Raw genomic sequence first — 17757 nt, 5'->3', positions numbered from 1 at the left:
GCTGGGCATGGTGACACTTGCCTGTAATCCCAGCACTCAGGAGGCTGAGGCAGGAGGATTGCTGTGAGTTCGAAGCCAACCTGGGCTCCATAGTGAGTTCAAGGCCAGCTTGAAATACATGGTGAGACCTTGTCTCAAAAAAAACCCTGCTGTTTTAATAAATTTTTATTTAAGAGTGATTACAGTCAGAGTTGTGGGATTATCCCCACTATCTAGAGCCAGAATGTTTTCATTACCCCCAAAAGAAACGCTTGAATATGTTCAGGGCCTCCCTTCCATTTCTCCAGTTGCTGATGACCACTCATCTATATTCTGCTTCAGTGGATTTGCCTATTCTGGATATTTCATATAAATGGAATTATATCATGTGTAGGAGGTTTTTTTTCCCCCCTTTTCTTTTTGTACTGGGAACTGTACCCAGGGTCTTTTCACTGAATTACGTGTATCCTTAGCTCTTTTATGTTTTGAGAGGAGGTCTCAATAAGTTTCATCAGCCTCCTGTAGTAGTGCTGGGATCACAGATATGTGCCATCAACCTGTCTGATAATATCGTTTTAAGGTTCATCCATGTTGTGGCACATGACATATACTGCTCCTCTTTTTTTTTTTTTTTTTTTTTGATTCATTTTTGGTACCAGAGATTGAACTCAGGACCTTCATGCTTGCAAGACAGGTGGCGGCACCACTGAGCTAAATCCCTAGCCCTTTCTTTAACTTTTGGGATAAGCTTTCCCTGTGCAGCTTAGGCTGGACTCAAACTCTTGGGAGTATTCTTTCCTCAGCTTCCCAGGTATGGGATTAGAGATGTGTGCCATGTCAACAACAGTATTTTATTTTTTATGGCTGAACAATAATTATGCACATTATTCTCCATTTTATTTGTTCTTCAATTGGATATTTAATTTATCTCTACTTTTGGGCTATTATGCTGTTAACATTTATTTGTAACATTTTTCTGGATGTTTGCTTTCAGTTCTCTTGAGTGTATTTCTAATGGATTGCTCATGTGGTAATTTTGCTATAATTTTTTTTTGTCTGCCTGCCATTCTGTGGATTAAAACCTTTGGGGCCCTCACACTGCTAGGGTGGTGCTCTACCATAATACCCCAACCTATAGCCTGTATTAAAAGTTTTTAAGACCAGTGAGACTTTTCCAAAGCATGGCATCATTATTTCATTTCCAGAAACAGTGGATGAGTTTCCATTTCTCTTCATCCTAATACTCAGTATTACCTATCCTTTTGCTTTTATTTTAATTTTGCATTACTAGAAATTGAAGCTACAGCCTTTGTATTACACTATACTTTCAGCTCTGTGTTCAAATTTTGAGACAGGGTATCACTGAGTTGCTCAGTTACCTAGGCTGGTCTCAAATTTGTGATGTTTCTGCCCAGAGTGCTGTTACAAGGTGTGTGTCACCACACCTAGCTAGCAGTTAATTTCTTAACTATCCTTCCAGAGTTGATATTTAGGAAACAGAGAATCATTTCCCAGCCTTTATTTTATTTATTTTTTGTTTGTTGAGACACAGGGTCTTGCTATATAGTTTAGACTACCTTGAACTCACTATGTCCAGGTTGACCTCAAATTCGCAGCAATTCTCCTGCCTTAGCTTCCCAAGTGCTGGGTTACAAGCATGTGCCACCACACCTGACTCCCCTCCCCTCCTTTCCCTTCCCTCCCTCGTTCATTCTTGGATAATGTCTTATGTAGTTAAAGCTGACCTCAAACTCACTCTTTAGCCTAGGCTGGCCTTGAACTTGTGGTTCGACTGTCTCAGCCCCCATGTAGCTTAGCTGGCATTGCAGGCATGCTCCAGCACTGCTAGAATGCACTTCTTTTGAGATCTAAATTCATTATCACTTATCCGTTATAGATTCTTCCTCCCTCCCCTTATTTGAATTTTCTTTCTTTTTTTCCTTTGGTTTTATGCACTAAGGATCAAACCCAAGGCCACACACATGCTAGGCAAGTGCTTTTCCACTGTACTGTAGCCCCAGATCCCTTTTGAATTGTTTCCTTAGAATAAATTTTGAAAGCTGCTGTGGATAGTCTCTGACGTAAGAATTTCATACAGCTGTTGTTTAAGCCTCTCTGGTGTGTCTTAAGTTTTTGTTCTTGTAAGGATTAAACCAGGTCCTTGTGCTGAGCTACATCCCAGCCCTTTTTTATATATATATATTTTGTTTGTTGTTTGGCTACCAGGGATCAAACTTGGGACCTTGCACTTGTGAGGCAGGCAGCGGAAACACTAGGCTAAATCTCCAGCCCCCTTTGTATATATTTTGAGACTGGGTCTTGCTAAGTTGCCCAGGCTAAACTTGAACTTTCAGTGCTCTTGCCTCAGATCCCCCAAGTATCTGGGCTTACAGGCATGTGCCACCATGCCCAACCTTAAAAATATTTTATATGTCTTTGTGCCCCTCAATTTAAAAAGCTCAGATTCTTAAGCCATCCCTAAAATGCAGTTTATGTACTGTAGAAGCACATAAGAGATAGCTTGGAATGTGGATTTAAAAGTTTTTTTCAACATATATGGGTGGGGGGTGCAGGGAAGACAGTCTTGAAAAATTAGGGTGCATTCCTAACAAAACATGGACCGACTCCATCATTAGTTCTAGATCATACATGACATGTGTCCCACAGGGCATCCAGTGGCTAGGTCTCTCTATTCAGGTTACTGAGTAGGAGCTGCCCCAGAAGGATGCCTGAGGGTTTTGAGATTCTGTTACTGACTCATATACTGGAGGAGCTGAGTGCTGAGGCAACTAGAATTTGTTTCAAGGAAAGAATCTGGTGGCAAGTGTACTGGATTAACACAGCAAGGCCCTGCATGATTTGGATGCTTGAGTACTATATTTTAATTGCTCTTCAAGTTCTTAGGTGTGGGGCGGCTGTCTTTATACCTCCTAGGCCTAAGATCTACTATGTGTTCAAATAAAACTTGAATGAAAGGAGGAATGATTATGTCATGAAAGAGGGAATATGAAAGAACAAATGATTATAGTTTTAAATACAAATTATAAAAATGGTTTTCAATTGATGGCTGAAGTTTTATAATAAGCAAATATTAAAGTGTTTTTATTGTATGAACAATTTCAACTGTCTTCTATTGAACATTTAGCTCTTTCACATTTTTTTACTGATCAGCAGATACTTTAATGACAACCATTAGCTTGTGCTCACTTAATTAGCATTTTTTTTCCTTTGGTTTTTTGAGACAGGGTTTCACTATGTAGTTGAGACTGACCTGGAACTCACTATGTAGCTCAGGCTAGTCTTGAACTCACAGTGATCCTCCTGCCTCAGCCTCCTGAGTGCTGGGATTACAGGCATGTGCCACCATGCCCGGCCTGATTAGCAAATTTTTTAGAAAATAAAATTTGGGTCTTCAGTAGTACCTTTGCAGATGGGATAGGGTTCTTGATTTCCTTTGGAGAGAAATGAAGGCTAATTGCAAATCCTTAGATAATTGGGAGACTGGTATACTCCTACAGCACTAAGGTGGCAGGTATATTTAAGTGTAATGCTTTGTTGTGGCTTAGTCTGACTAGAAATTTTGTTCTGTTTTTTTTTGTTTTTTTTTTTTTTTTTTGGGTACCAGGGATTGAACTCGTGTCCTTGCGCTTGTAAGACAGGCAGCAGAACCACTGAGCTGCATCCCCAGCCCAGCACCCCCACCCCCAGACTGGTGCTATGTAGTTCAGGGTGGTCTTGAACCCACTATATAGCCCAGCTTAGCCTGGAACTCACAGCAATCCTCCCTTGTCACCCTCCTGAGTGCTAAGATTACAGGTGTATGCCACCATGCCTAGCTTGTTCTCTTTGGCTTTTTTTCTAATGACGAATACATGAAGGTATGAAATTTAGCTGAGTGGTTCCACTGCTTGCCTTGCAAGCACAAGGTCCTGAGTTTGATCTCTGGTACAAAAAAAAAAAAAAAAAAACCAACAACAACAACAACAAAAAAAACTATGAGCCTGAAAAGAAAAAAACATTTTATACATGAGACAAGGTCAGAATTTGCCTTGTCAGTAGGAATTTTACAACATTCTTAAATAGAAGTACCTGTAATATTTTACTTTGAAAACAGTGATTGACATTATGAAAGGAATTATTTAAATAAAATAAGAGAAAAAGTAGGGCATGGTGGTGCATTAACTGAAGTCAGCCTAACTGCGTAGTGAGACAGCGCCCCCATATATATGTACACATATATATACACACTCATACATATGCAAAGTCTGTCAAAAAGTGTATACACCAAGAAAAGACCCCCCCCCCAGCCCCCTGCCACTGAATTCAGGACTTTGCACTTGCCAGGCAGCCATGGTGCTACTGAGCTACATCCCTGGCCCTATGCAGTGATACTCTGGACTGCTTTTTTTTGGGGGGGGTACTGGGGATTGAACTCTGGCCCTTGGGCTTGCAAGGCAGGTGGTGAAGCCACTGAGCTAAATCCTCAGTACTGACAAAATCCCATGTACTGACCAAAAAAACCCCAATAATAATAATTATACTGTGAAGAGCCAGGCATTATGGTATGCCTTCCCAGCGTTTGGGAGGCTGAGGCAGGGGGAATCCCTGAGAGTTGCTAGGGTATGTGTTTTGGTGGTATAGGCTCTTTAAGGAAGTATGTTCAAAATTCTAGGGGATAGGACACAGCCCCTGCTTTTAAAAATTTAATCAAAGAATGATAACCTACAAAACCAGTGAATGGGGCCTGAGATTAAGCTTAGTGGTTCCGCTGCCTGCCTTGATAGCACAAGATCCTGAGTTTGTTCCCTGATGCCAAAAAAACAAACAAAAAACAATGAATGGATTCACGGTAACTTTCAAGTTGCAAAGGTTATTTAGATAGATAGATAGATAATTTAGATATCTTTTAGCCTTCAGGTTCCTGGGGGAGTCTTTCTTAACTCCTACATTTCCTGAATGGGAAAATGGGAAAACAGAAGCTGAAATAGATTAAGTAACAGCAACTATTTTATAGTTACTATGATGCAGGAAGATCATAGGCTTGGAAATTGGACTAGATATGCATATTTTTGTACTTACAGACTATTGGTTTTTTATGCTCATGAAGTCTGAAGTATCTACCTCCTCATCCATCAGGGTAAATATTGGCAGACTTGAAGATTAAAAGTTTTTTAATTTTTTTAAAAAAACCTTTGTTATTTATTTATTTCTAGTTTTGAGGATTGTTCTTGGGGCCTCCTGTGCACTAGGCAAGGCTGAGCTACATCTCCAGTTGTGTGCATGTGTGTGTGTGTGTGTGTGTGTTTTAAAGCTCTACCTTTAACCTTCCGTTTTTGTTCCTTTTAGATTGTGAATCGGCACGGTCCTGAGGCAGACAGGCATTTACTACGCTGCCTATTCTCACATGTGGATTTTAGTGGCGATGGTAAAAGCAGTGGCAAAGATTTCCATCAGGTATTTGAGGCTTACAGAGTATATGACTGACTATACAGTTTGTTCACTGCATTGCAATTTTGAGCACCATGTATGTAACAAACAACATGTACCAAATAGCATCCAGAAAATATTAGCTGAATTACTAAAAAGGATTGGTGCATTTTTCCCTTTTTTTCCTTCTCCTTTCCTGCCTGGCTGTAGACCATTATAATTACCTGATTTAGGATCAGAGAGTGTGGGCCAGACCTACCTAAAGTAAGTAGCAATGGGGATATCCTAAAAAGTTAGTAAGATGGAGAGGATATCTCATGTCCTAGATTGAATATCTGGCCTGATTCTCAATCCTACAGTGGTTTGACATCTTGGTCATGAAGTCCTATTTTGTGGAACTTTTGGTTTAAAACTTGTTACTTAACAGACTTGAAATAGTTTAGTATTTTTAAAGAGCTGATTGTGATAATAAACATTATATAGTATTATTAGATTTTACTTTAATGTTTTGAGATCCTCTGTTATTTATGATGGCTAATGCTGATGAAAATTTATTTTTGTTCTTGAAGACTCAGTTTCTGATTCAGGAGTGTGCGTCGCTGATTACAAAGCCAAATTTTATCTCAACGTTGTCCTATGCCATTGATAATCCATTGCACTATCAGAAGGTTGGTATTCTTTTTTCTTAATAGTCCTAACTTGAGGATTCTTTGTAGGGTTTTAAAAAAGGCTCTAACCCTTTGTTTTTGATGCTTGCTTGTTCTGGTTTTTTGTTTTGTTTTAATGTCATAATTTAAAAAAATTTTTTTGTGGTTTCTTTGTTGTTGTTGTTGTTTGTTTGTTTTTGGTACTGGGGATCAAACTCTGGACCTTACACTTACAAGGCAGGCGGCAGAACCACTGAGCTAAATTCCCAGCCCTCCTCCCTTTTTGGAGACAGGGTCTCACTTTATATAGTGCAGCCTGGCCTTGAACTCACTGTGTAGCCCAGGCTGGCCTCAAACTTGCAGTGATCCTCCTGCTTCAGCCCCGCCAATTGCTGGGATTACAGGTGTGTGCCACAACATCTGGCTTCTTTGGAGCAGCCTTCTGAGAAAATCAAGGCAGTTCATTTGATAATAAATAGAATCTTACTAAAATTATATCTTGTGAAGACTTAAGGGTGTTAGTCCATAGTTTCAGCATATGGCATTGGTTATAGTAATACCACAGAATTAAATTTTCCTTCATCTCTTTCTCCCTCCCTCCCTCCTTCTCTCCCTCCTTTCTTTCTTTTCTTCCTTCCTTTCCTCCCTCCTTCCCTTCTTTACTGGTACCAGGGATTGAACCTCAGGCCCTTGTGCTTGTGAGGCAGGCATCGGAACCACTGAGCTAAATCCCCAGTCCTAAATTACTTTTACATAATGCTCTAATTGAGTGAATGAGTAATTTTGAAAACTGAAAGTTGAGCTCTTGTTTTAAAATTAAATTTGGTTTATTTCAGAGTTTAAAGCCTGCACCCCACTTATTTGCCCAGCTGAGTAAAGTTCTTAAGTTAAGCAAAGTACAAGAGGTAAGTAATTTAAAAAAATACATAGGCAAAATTGAAATTAGGGGGTGTTTGTTTTCTGTATTTTTTTCTTTTTAGACAGATGTGTGGTCTAGGCCAGGAACTTGCTGTGTACCCCAGGCTAGCCTCAAACTTGCAGTCCTCTTACCTCAGCCTCTCAACTCAAGTGTTAGGATCCTAGGCATGTGCTACCATACCTGATCCAAGCACAGCTTTTTACACCTTATTACTTCACATACTATTTCTGTGAATGTGTATATATTTGACTTGGGGAAAATTTTTAGAGAGAGAGAGAGAAACAATTTTTATGTGTTTTTGATTTTTGAGACAGGGTCTTGCTCTGTAGTCCAGATTGGCCTTGAACTCTCAATCCTCCTGCCTCAGCCTCTTTAGTGCTAGGATTATGGACATGTGGCATCATGCTCTGCAAAACATAGCTTTTCCTGGAGATCAATATAGCATAGGAAACAGTAGGAACTTCACAAACACATGGAAATTGAACAACACTCTCCTGAACAATCAATGGATCACAGAGGAAATTAAAGAAGAAATCAGACAGTTTTTACAAATGAACAAAAATGCCAGTATAACATACAGAAATCTATGGAACACAATGAAAGCAGTTCTCCATGGAAAATTCATAGCACTGAATGCCCACATTAGGGAAACAGAGCAAGCTCAAATAAACAACCTAACGAATCCTAGACTCCTAGAAAAAGAAGAGCAAGAAAAACCCAAAGCTCGAACAAGAGAGGAAATTATAAAGATTAGAGCAGAAATCAATGCAATGGAAACTTAAGAAAACGATACAAAAAAATAAATGAATCAAAGAGTTGGTTTTTTTAAAGAATAAACAAAATAGATAAACCCTTAGCAAACCTTATCAAAGAAAGGAAAGAAAAGTCTCAGATCCATGCAGTCAGGAATGAAAAAGGAGAAGTCACAACAGATCCCACAGAAATCCAGAGGATCATTAACAACTACTTTGAGAACCTGTACTCTAATAAAATGGAAAACACAGAAGAAATGGACAGATTTCTAGATACTTATGAATTACCAAAGTTGAACAAAGAAGATAAAAACATTTTAAACACCCTGATTACAATCAGTTAAATTGAAAATGTAATTAAAAACCAACAAAGAAAAGCCCAGGTCCTGATGGATTCACTGCTGAATTTTACAAGACATTTAGAGAAGAACTACTGCCATTACTCTTCAGACTTTTCATGAAATTGAAAGGGAAGCAATACTTCCAAACTCATTCCTGGAAGCAAGTATCACTTTGATTCCCAAACCAGGGAAAGATGCAACTAAAAAAGAGAACTACAGGCCAATCTTCTTAATGAATATAGATGCAAAAATCCTCAATAAGATACTAGCAAACAAATACAGAGGATCATCAAGAAGATCATACATCCTGACCAAGTTGATTTATTCCAGGGATGCAAGGATGGTCCAACATATATAAATCAATAAATGTAATACATTATATTAACAAAGTCAAGGACAAAAACCACATGATCCTCTCAATAGATGCAGAAAAAGCATTTGACAAAATTCAACACCCATTCACGATAAAAACCCTGCAAAAAATTGAAATAGATGATCTATATCTCAACTTAAAGGCTATCTACGAAAAACCAAAAGCCAACATCATTAAATGGCCAAAAACTAAAAACTTTCATGTTAAAATCAGGAACAAGGATGCCCACTATCACCACTCCTCTTCGATATAGTTTTGGAAATATTAGCCATAGCAATTAGATAAGAAAAAGAAATTAAAGCAATAAAGATAGGAAAGGAAGAAGTTAAACTGTCATTATTTGCTAATGATACTGATGCTCTACATTGAAGACCCAAAAAAACTCCACCAAAAGACTTCTAGACTTAATTGACACTTTTAGCAGAGTAGCAGGATACAAGGTCAACACCCAAAAATCAATAGCCTTCTTGTACACAACAGACTCACTGAGCAAGAAATTAGGGAAACAATTCCTTTCACAATCGCACCCAAAAAAAATGAAGTATCTGGGAATCTAACAAAAGAAGCAAAAGACCTCTACACTGAAAACTACAGCACTCTGAAAAAAGAGATCAAAGAGGATGTAAGAAAATGGAAAGATATCCCTACGCCTGAGTAGGAAGAATCAACATAGTGAAAACGGCCATACTACCAAAACTGCTATCCACATTCAATGCAATGTGAATTGAAATTCCAACACTACTTCACAGAACTCGAAAGAAGAATCCAAAAATTCATTTGGAACCATGAGACCTAGAATAGCAAAAGCCATCCTAGGCAACAGACACATGACAGCGGGTATAACAATTCCCAATCTGAAACTATACTACAAAGCCACTGTGATAAAAACAGCATGTTACTGGCAAAGAAACAGACCTGAGGATCAGTGGAACAGACTGGAAGACACAAAAACAACTCCAGATGTACTCAGCTACCTCATTTTTGACAAAGGAGCTGACCATCCCCACTGGAGGAAAGATAGCCTCTTTAATAAATGGTGTTGGAAAAACTGGATCTCAACCTGCTGAAGATTAAAACTAGACCCTTATCTTTCACCATGCACTAAATTAAAATCAAAATGGATTAAAGATCTAAATAGTAAAACAAACACTGAACTTGCTGGAAGATAAATTAGGCAGAATTCTTGAAGACATTGGCATAGGAAAAGACTTTATGAACAAATCCTCAGTAGCGTGGGAACTAGCAGAAAGAATCAACAACTGGGATCCCATTGAAAAGCTTCTGCACTGCAAAAGAAACCATCAACAGAACTAAGAGATGACCTCCAATGTGGGAAAAAATTTTTACCAGCTGCTCCTCAAAGGACTATTATCTAGAATATATAAAGAACTCAAAATAATCAGCTCCCCAAATATAAAGACCCAATTCAAAAATGGGCATCTGAAATGAACAGACATTTCTCAGACAAAGAAGTAAAAGCAAGTAAATATATGAAAAAGTGTTCCACATCACTGGTCATTCGAGAGATGCTGATGAAAACAACACTGAGATTCCACCGTACCCCATAAAGAATGGCTGCTATGAAGAAATCACACAATAGCAAATGTTGGCAGGGTTGTGGGGAGAAAGGAACCCTTCTCCATTGTTGGTGGGAGTGCAGACTGGTGCAACCACTATGGAAATCAATATGGAGATACCTCAAAGAGCTGGGACTAGAGGTTCCATTTGACCCAGCCATTCCTCTGCTGGGTATCTTTCCAAAAGATTTAAAAGAATCCTATCACAGAGATATATGCACACCTATGTTTATAGCGGCACAGTTCATAATAGCTAAAACCTGGAAACAGCCCATTTGCCCATCTGTTGGAAACTGGATAAAGAAGATGTGTTTTTTTTATAAAATGGAATACTACTCAGCCATAAAGAATGAGAAATTAGATTAATTCATTCATAGGAAAATGGATACATATTGAAGATATACTCTTTAAGTGAAACAAATAAGTCACACGTGTAAATACTGAATAGTTTCTCTGGTGTGAAAAACTATAATAGTACACAAGATCCTAATGGGATAATTAGTATTGTTACAAAGGAAGAAAAGTGCTAAAGGTGTGGGGAAAGTGGGAAGGGTAGGGGAAAAGAGAACAAGGGAAAAGGTAAAAGTATAAGAAAATGATAAAATGGGAATAAAGTGTTTGTAAATGGGAAGGGTGGTGGGGTGTAGGGAGGGCAGGGACAAGGGAAAATGAGAACCAAGACCTGTCATGAAAGTACAGGATCCCAGTAATGAATGTAACTGTATTGTATACCTAGATTGTACCAATAAACTCAATAAAGAAATTTAAAAACAACAACAAAAAACATAGCTTTTCATTTAAAAACAAAACAGCCATTAGACTCTGGTTAACAGGACTACTTCTTGTTTCAGGTAATTTTTGGTCTTGCCCTCTTGAATTCTTCCAGTTCAGATCTCAGAGGTTTTGGTAAGTTGCTTTTCCCCTAAGAGTAACATCATCTAACATTAGTATATCCTAGTGTCTTTCTGCGAAATAAAAACATAAAATTTACCTTTATAACAGTTCTTTTTTTTGGTACTGGGGATCGAAGTCGGGTGCTTGTGGCTTGCAGGGCAGGCGGTGGAACCACTGAGCTAAATCCCCGGCATCTTTATAACAGTTTTAAGAGTACATACAATGTCTGTATTCATATTGTTGTAATAGCTATCAGGAATCTTTTTATCTTGTAAAATTTCCCATAGCCTGCCCCTAGCAGTGTCTCTTTATACCCACTTTATACCCACCAAATAAAGCTGTGAAAGCATTAGAGAAATAGTAAGTTCCTGAGTAAAAAGGATGGTTATCTGTGTTTTGATGGTATGTGACTTTTTACTATGTACAAAAATAACTTACTTTTGGTTTATCTGACTTTTAGCTGCTCAGTTTATTAAACAGAAGCTTCCGGATCTTCTGCGTTCTTACATTGACGCAGACGTCAGTGGAAATCAAGAAGGTGGCTTCCAAGATATAGCAATAGAGGTCCTGCACCTCCTCCTCTCCCATCTCCTCTTTGGGCAGAAGGGAGCCTTTGGAGTTGGACAGGAACAGATAGACGCCTTTCTTAAGACTCTGCGCAGAGGTATGGGATTCTTTGTAGCTTATTGTACATTATTTCCTTGTATAATTAATTACAAATGTGTTTAAAAAAGCATTTGAAAAATATAAGTGAAGAAAATGATTTACCTTCTTGTTCCTTATGTTGCTAATCTATCTAAGAGACTGTCATTTAAAATATGAATGTCAGGCTGGGGATTTAGCTCAGTGGTTCCAGTGCCTGCCTTGCAAGTGCAAGGACTGGAGTTGGAACACCGGTGCCCCCCTGCCATGAAAGTGGTAAAGCTTCATTAAAGAACCAGTTAAAATGAACATATCTGCAATAATTTTTTTTTTAATGGTACTATGGAATTGAACAGAGGGTCTTGGCTCTGAGCCACATCCTCAGATCTTTATTTAAAAATTATTTTTGAGACAGGATCTAAGGTTGCCTAGGCTGCACTTGAACTTGGCGTCCTTCTGCTTCAACTTCCCTATACCTGGAGTTATTGGCATGTGCTACCACACCTTGCACCAATAATCTTATATATATATTTATAGTCATAGGTGAGACTTTTGGATATTTCCCTGCTGTCTTTTTCTCTCTGAAAGAGAGTGTAGTGGTAGATATTTTAGTTTTAAAAGTTAGTCACTTTGTATTACCTCCTTCACTACTGGCATTGTAATGTCAAGGTAAATTTTTATTGAGTTTTCATTTTAAAGAAGAAACTACTCTTTTAAAAATAAGTAGAGTAGGGTGTCATGGCACATTTGCTGTAATCCCAGCACTCTGGGACACTGAGATAGAAAGTTTGAGCCCAGCCTGGCCGACTTAATGAGACCCTGTCTCAAAATAGAACAAAGGGTTAGGGATATAGCTCAGTGCAGAAGGCCTGATTGCCCAATACTAAAAGTAAGTGATGGAGTGCATATAGCCTTCTTGATATTTTTATTTACTTGTTAATGTTAATATGTAGTTAAATTTCAAGCTCCATTAACTATCTCAGTGATAGGAAGCTTTCTTGTTTTTGAAATGGACTGATGTACCATGAAAGCTTCCAGTGCCTTCATTGTATAGGAATTGATTATACCATTGTAAAAATTTAATTTTTAGGATGTGAATTGTTCAGTAGATACTAGATCTTAACATGAAAAGTTAAGTCTACAGATTTAAAAAAAAATTAAAAATTCTTGAACTGGTGTGAAGTCATAACTTGGGTCACCAGGTTGGAAAAAATAAGTAAACTTTACTGTGAGTATGAAATTGTGGTCTCCATGTTGGGTTTGAGGGTTTGGGACGAGAGTATAAAAGAGGATTCTTGGTTTTTAATCAGTATTGCAATTGTATCCTTATTCCCCCCTCAGATTTTCCTCAAGAACGCTGTCCTGTGGTGCTTGCACCACTTTTATATCCTGAAAAACGGGACATTCTAATGGACAGGATCCTGCCTGATTCCGGAGGGGTAGCTAAAACCATGATGGAGAGCTCTTTAGCTGATTTCATGCAAGAAGTAGGCTATGGCTTTTGTGCAAGGTTGGTAGTAAGACATGTTAGACTTTTTATTATTCCTGTGCAGAGTATGATGTAATTCTATAAAATGAGTCCCTGAGACTCTTTAAGTTTACCATCTGCCTCTCAAAATTTTGCTTTTGAATTGTAGTCTTTCACATATTAATGTTGGTGGCAGCTGTTAACTATCCTGAGGGTAAAAATTTCTTTATCTCCACCAGTTTCTTAAACCTGAATCTAAAAATTTCTATCCTAATTTCTGGGATAGGCATTTTGTAGCTTTTGGGGAGGAAGAAAGAACATTAGGCTGGTTTCTATGGAACTACTTTTTTTGGGGGGGTACCACAGAGCTAAATCCCCAGCCCTAGAACTTCTGTTAGTTTATATTTAATCTCTAATTTACTACTCCAACCCCTCTCCTCAGTTTCTTAACTGTGTGTCTATCAGTTTCCTTTGTAGCTTTTTTATACCTTGCCTTTTACATGTTTTTCTCACCTGCCAGGGGTGCCAAAGAAAATTGTTCACCTGTTAGTAAAACTTCTGTGCAGTATAATAATAGAACATTAATTTTTTTCTTGTAAGTTATTGAAGGCAACAGCATTGCTTTGTTCTTGCTTTCATTGTAACTTTAATGTTTTAAAACTCCTTATTACAAACCATATTCCACTTATTGAAATAGTATTGAAATAGTGTATTTGTGAGTGCTTGGTCTATGAACTTTAAATTTTAATTGAACTTGAAGATGCAAAGTTAAAAAGGTTAGGATACATTTTCACGGCTTTTTACATTCAGAACAGATTTACCTTGAGTGTAAGAGTAACTTGATTCATTCTAAAGATAATTCATTTTTCTGTGAGAGAAATTATACTTTTGGCTTGTATTTTCTTCCATTGATCTTCTATAGCTTTGCTATATTCTTATGTAAGTAGATACTGGATTCTAAGTGGGTGACTTTTATGTTTACAGTTGCATAAAATAAGAAATTTTACTACTCTGCCTGTGTTGGTTAAATTAGGGATTTTGTGCAAGAGTTCATTTATTAACAGTATTTTTAATTCTTCATATTTGAAGGTGTTAACATTTTCTTAAAGTTATATTTTTCTTTCAGTATTGAAGAATGTCGCAATATAATCATGCAGTTTGGCGTTCGGGAAGTTACAGCTGCCCAGGTTGCAAGAGTTTTGGGAATGATGGCTCGAACTCATTCAGGATTAACAGATGGTATTCCATTACAGGTTTGTTGAATTCAGCTGTTTTACAAAGTGAGTTAATGCTGTCTTCTTTATTTTTTGTTAAATTATAATATGATTAGTTGTCCTATCAACCAGAGCTGAACACATTTGGTTGGATTTATTTCATTCAAGTTTTTCTTTCTATAGAGTATCTCTGCTCCTGGCAGTGGGATCTGGAGTGATGGAAAAGATAAGAGTGATGGTACACAGGCACACACGTGGAATGTAGAAGTCTTGATTGATGTTCTTAAAGAACTGGTGAGTTACATATATAATCATGAGTTTATTTATTTAAAAAAAATTTTTTTTGCTACTGGGGATCAAACTCAGGACCTTGCGCTTATAAGGCAGGTGCGGTGCCACTGAGCTAAACCCTGTCCCCATATAATCACAATTTTTGATGTGTGATATTTCTATGGACTTTCCCTAGCAAACCTGTTTTTTTTTTTTTTTTTTTTTCCCTTTCATGATCATGATACTGTGCATTACTGAACCCAGGCCTTGCAGATGCTAGGCAAATGCTCTGCCACTGAGTTACATCCCTAGCCAACAAAGAGCAAGCTTTTATAAATAAGATGCATAACTGAGTAAGAGCAGCCCCCCCTTTCAATTTTTTTTTTTTGGTGTATTTTTGCAATTTGTACCACAGGGGAGTCAGTACATACATGTGTCCATCTTGATCCTTTCTACTTCCCCCTCCTCTTCACTCCTGTCTCCCAGATCTCTGGATCCCCTACCTGCCCTTTAAAAGAACCAACTGATTCATTCATCCTTTGTATTGTTTTAGTCTCTATCATTAATTCACACTCTGATCTTTATAATTTCTTCTTAGTTTCACACTTGGATTGTTTTTCTAAGATCTTGAGGTACATCATTAGGTTATGTATTTGGAATCACTGTTCTTTTTGTGTGCATTGCAGCTGTAACCTTCCCTCTTAGAACTGTTTTCATTGTGTCCCACAGGTATGTTGTGCTTCTAGGAACTTTTATTTCTTCTTTCATCTTTTCTGTAATCTGATTATTAATAACATTATTTAATCTCCATATGTTTGTGCAGTTTCTGTGCCTTCTTTTATGGTTTCTAGCTTCATTGCACCATGACCCTGTAGTATGCAGGGAATTATTTCAGGGTTTTTTTTGTCTTTATGCTTACTTTTTGGCCTAAGAGATTTGTAATTTGGAAAAAGCTCTTAGGGAAAATATGTATTCTGTTGATGGTTGAAACAAGTTCATTTGTTCATTGGTGAAATTTAACTGATGTTTGTTGATTGTGGGAAGAGGGGTCTGGTTGACCTAGATGTGAGAGTAGGATATTGAAGCACACACCCACCCCCCACCCCCTGTGATTATCTGTCCTTTTAAGTCCAGTAGCTATTGTTTTATGAATTGGGTGTGCCAAATTCAGTGCATAGATACTTACAATTGTTCTCTCTTCCTTTTTAATTATTCCTTTTACCAGTATGTAGCAGTGGCTGTATTTTGTCACTTTCATCACTTTTGGCTTGAAGTCTGCTATATCTAAAAATAGCTATGCCTGAACTGAGGGCCTTATACTTTCCAGGCAGGCACTGTGCCACTGAGCTACATCCTCGGTGCCTCTTGCCCTTTTTTTTTTGGTACTGGAGATTGAACTCAGGTCCTTGCGCTTGCAAGGCAGGTGGCAGAACCACTCAGCTAAATCCCCCGCCCTTTTTTTGAGACAAGGTCTTCTTACATAGTTTAAACTGGTCTTGAATTCTGAGCTCACTGTGTAGCCTAGGCTTCAGCCTCCCAAGTCTTCTGCTATGTAGTTTGCATGGTGTCTTATCATTTTTAGGGTGTCATTGAGTTTGTTTGTTTTTTGTACCGGGGATTGAACTCAGGACTTTGCCCTTGTGAGGCAGGAGCAGTGCCACTGAGCTAAATCCCTGGCCTGGGTATCATTGAGTTTATGATCTACCACATCCACCTTGTTTTCTCTTTCTGACACTGTCTTCACATTGGTTAAGTCTGCTACCTAGCCTTTCCTTTTAATTTTTTTGTAGTCCACGCTGGCCTTGAAGGCATGGTGATCCTCCTTTCTTAACTTCCACAGTGTCTAATAGTTTGCCCAGGCAGGCCTTAAAATTGGGGTCCTCCTTCTCTAATCTCAAGAAGCACGAACCCCCCACCCCTTCTTTTTCTTTTCCCTTTTTTTGTTTTTTTAGTACCAGGGATCGAACTTGGGTCCTTGCTCCTATGAGGCAGGCAGCGACATCACTGAGCTAACCCCCTCCCTTGTCTGCTGGGATTGCAGGTGAATGCCACTACACCTGGTTTTGAACCCTTTTAAAAAGCTTTTTGAGATTTTAAGGAAAATCTTCTAAACATTTTGATACTTGTATTTGTGGTATTGGGGATCAAACCTGGAGTCTTGTGTGTACTAACCATGTGTTAGGAGGGTAGAAAAGCTACTAATAGCCAAATAGAAAAGCTTGATTTAATTTTAGAATTAATTTGATTCTTTGTATTAAAGCATCTAAGTGTGCACATACTTGTTCATTAAATTTGGAAATGCTTTGTTTTTATTAGAACCCGAGTTTGAATTTCAAGGAAGTGACTTATGAACTGGACCATCCTGGATTTCAAATTCGTGATAGTAAAGGACTTCATAATGTTGTTTATGGTATTCAGAGGGGTTTGGGTATGGAAGTATTCCCAGTAGACTTCATCTATAGACCTTGGAAACATGCAGAAGGCCAGGTGAGTGATTTGCATTTCGTTATTGAAAGAGAAAATAAAATGAATTATTTCTTATATTGTCATGTACCTGTTGATTGAAATATTGTAGTATTTCAATATTAAAATAGTGAACTGTTGTAATATTTCAATATTAAAATAGTGAAATATTGTAATGAAGTATTATTTTGCATAGCTCAGAAAAGCAGGGGATATCACAGTATTGAAGGAGTATTATGAGAGTTCTGCTACTAATTGGAATCCTTTCAAGTGTAGCGGTTTTTCCAGTAGTTTAGTGATTTTTGTCTCAGAGGCTATCTTGTTAATGCACCTTAGATTTTTCTGAGTTGTCTGATTTTTAAAGGGCAATTATTTTCCTAATGACCGACATTAGCCTATACGTTTTGAATTTTTACAGCATTTACAGTAATTTATGACAGTAAGGACTTTGCTCTTTTGTTCCAGCTCTCTTTCATTCAACATTCCCTTATAAATCCAGAAATCTTCTGTTTTGCTGACTATCCTTGTCATACTGTTGCCACTGACATTCTGAAAGCACCACCAGAGGATGACAATCGCGAAATTGCCACATGGTAAACATTCTTATCACATGTTTCTCTAAAAGGGTCATTTCTGCTCTTTTGAAATTGAAAACTAACAGTGGATAAGTACATAGGTAACAGATTATAATTGAAATAGCATTTTAAATGAACTTGTGTACTTTGTTATTTTGCAGTGCTAGGGATCAAACTAGACCTCACTTTTTTTTTTTTTTTTTTTTATTTTTTTTT

At 37.8% G+C, this 17757-nt stretch overlaps 1 protein-coding gene across 8 annotated transcripts in view; it reads left to right on the top strand.

The window, feature by feature from the left end:
• Positions 1–17757, top strand: part of Cnot1 (CCR4-NOT transcription complex subunit 1) — an 83289-nt gene that overhangs the window by 17671 nt on the left and 47861 nt on the right. For all 8 annotated transcript variants that reach the window (XM_010617180.3, XM_010617176.3, XM_010617178.3 and 5 more), the window contains exons 3-12: positions 5326–5433; positions 5976–6074; positions 6890–6958; positions 10867–10921; positions 11370–11573; positions 12893–13061; positions 14146–14272; positions 14417–14527; positions 16820–16990; positions 17432–17559. In XM_010617180.3, coding sequence (XP_010615482.1) covers positions 5326–5433; positions 5976–6074; positions 6890–6958; positions 10867–10921; positions 11370–11573; positions 12893–13061; positions 14146–14272; positions 14417–14527; positions 16820–16990; positions 17432–17559 — 1241 coding nt within the window. The remainder of the gene's footprint in view (positions 1–5325; positions 5434–5975; positions 6075–6889; positions 6959–10866; positions 10922–11369; positions 11574–12892; positions 13062–14145; positions 14273–14416; positions 14528–16819; positions 16991–17431; positions 17560–17757) is intronic.

The sequence above is a fragment of the Fukomys damarensis genome, unplaced genomic scaffold (assembly GCF_012274545.1).
Source record: "Fukomys damarensis isolate Sample0158 unplaced genomic scaffold, DMR_v1.0_HiC HiC_scaffold_32, whole genome shotgun sequence".
NCBI classification, from domain to species: domain Eukaryota; kingdom Metazoa; phylum Chordata; class Mammalia; order Rodentia; family Bathyergidae; genus Fukomys; species Fukomys damarensis.
Note: the sequence above shows the minus strand (reverse complement) of the source record. Positions and strands in the feature narration are given on the sequence as shown.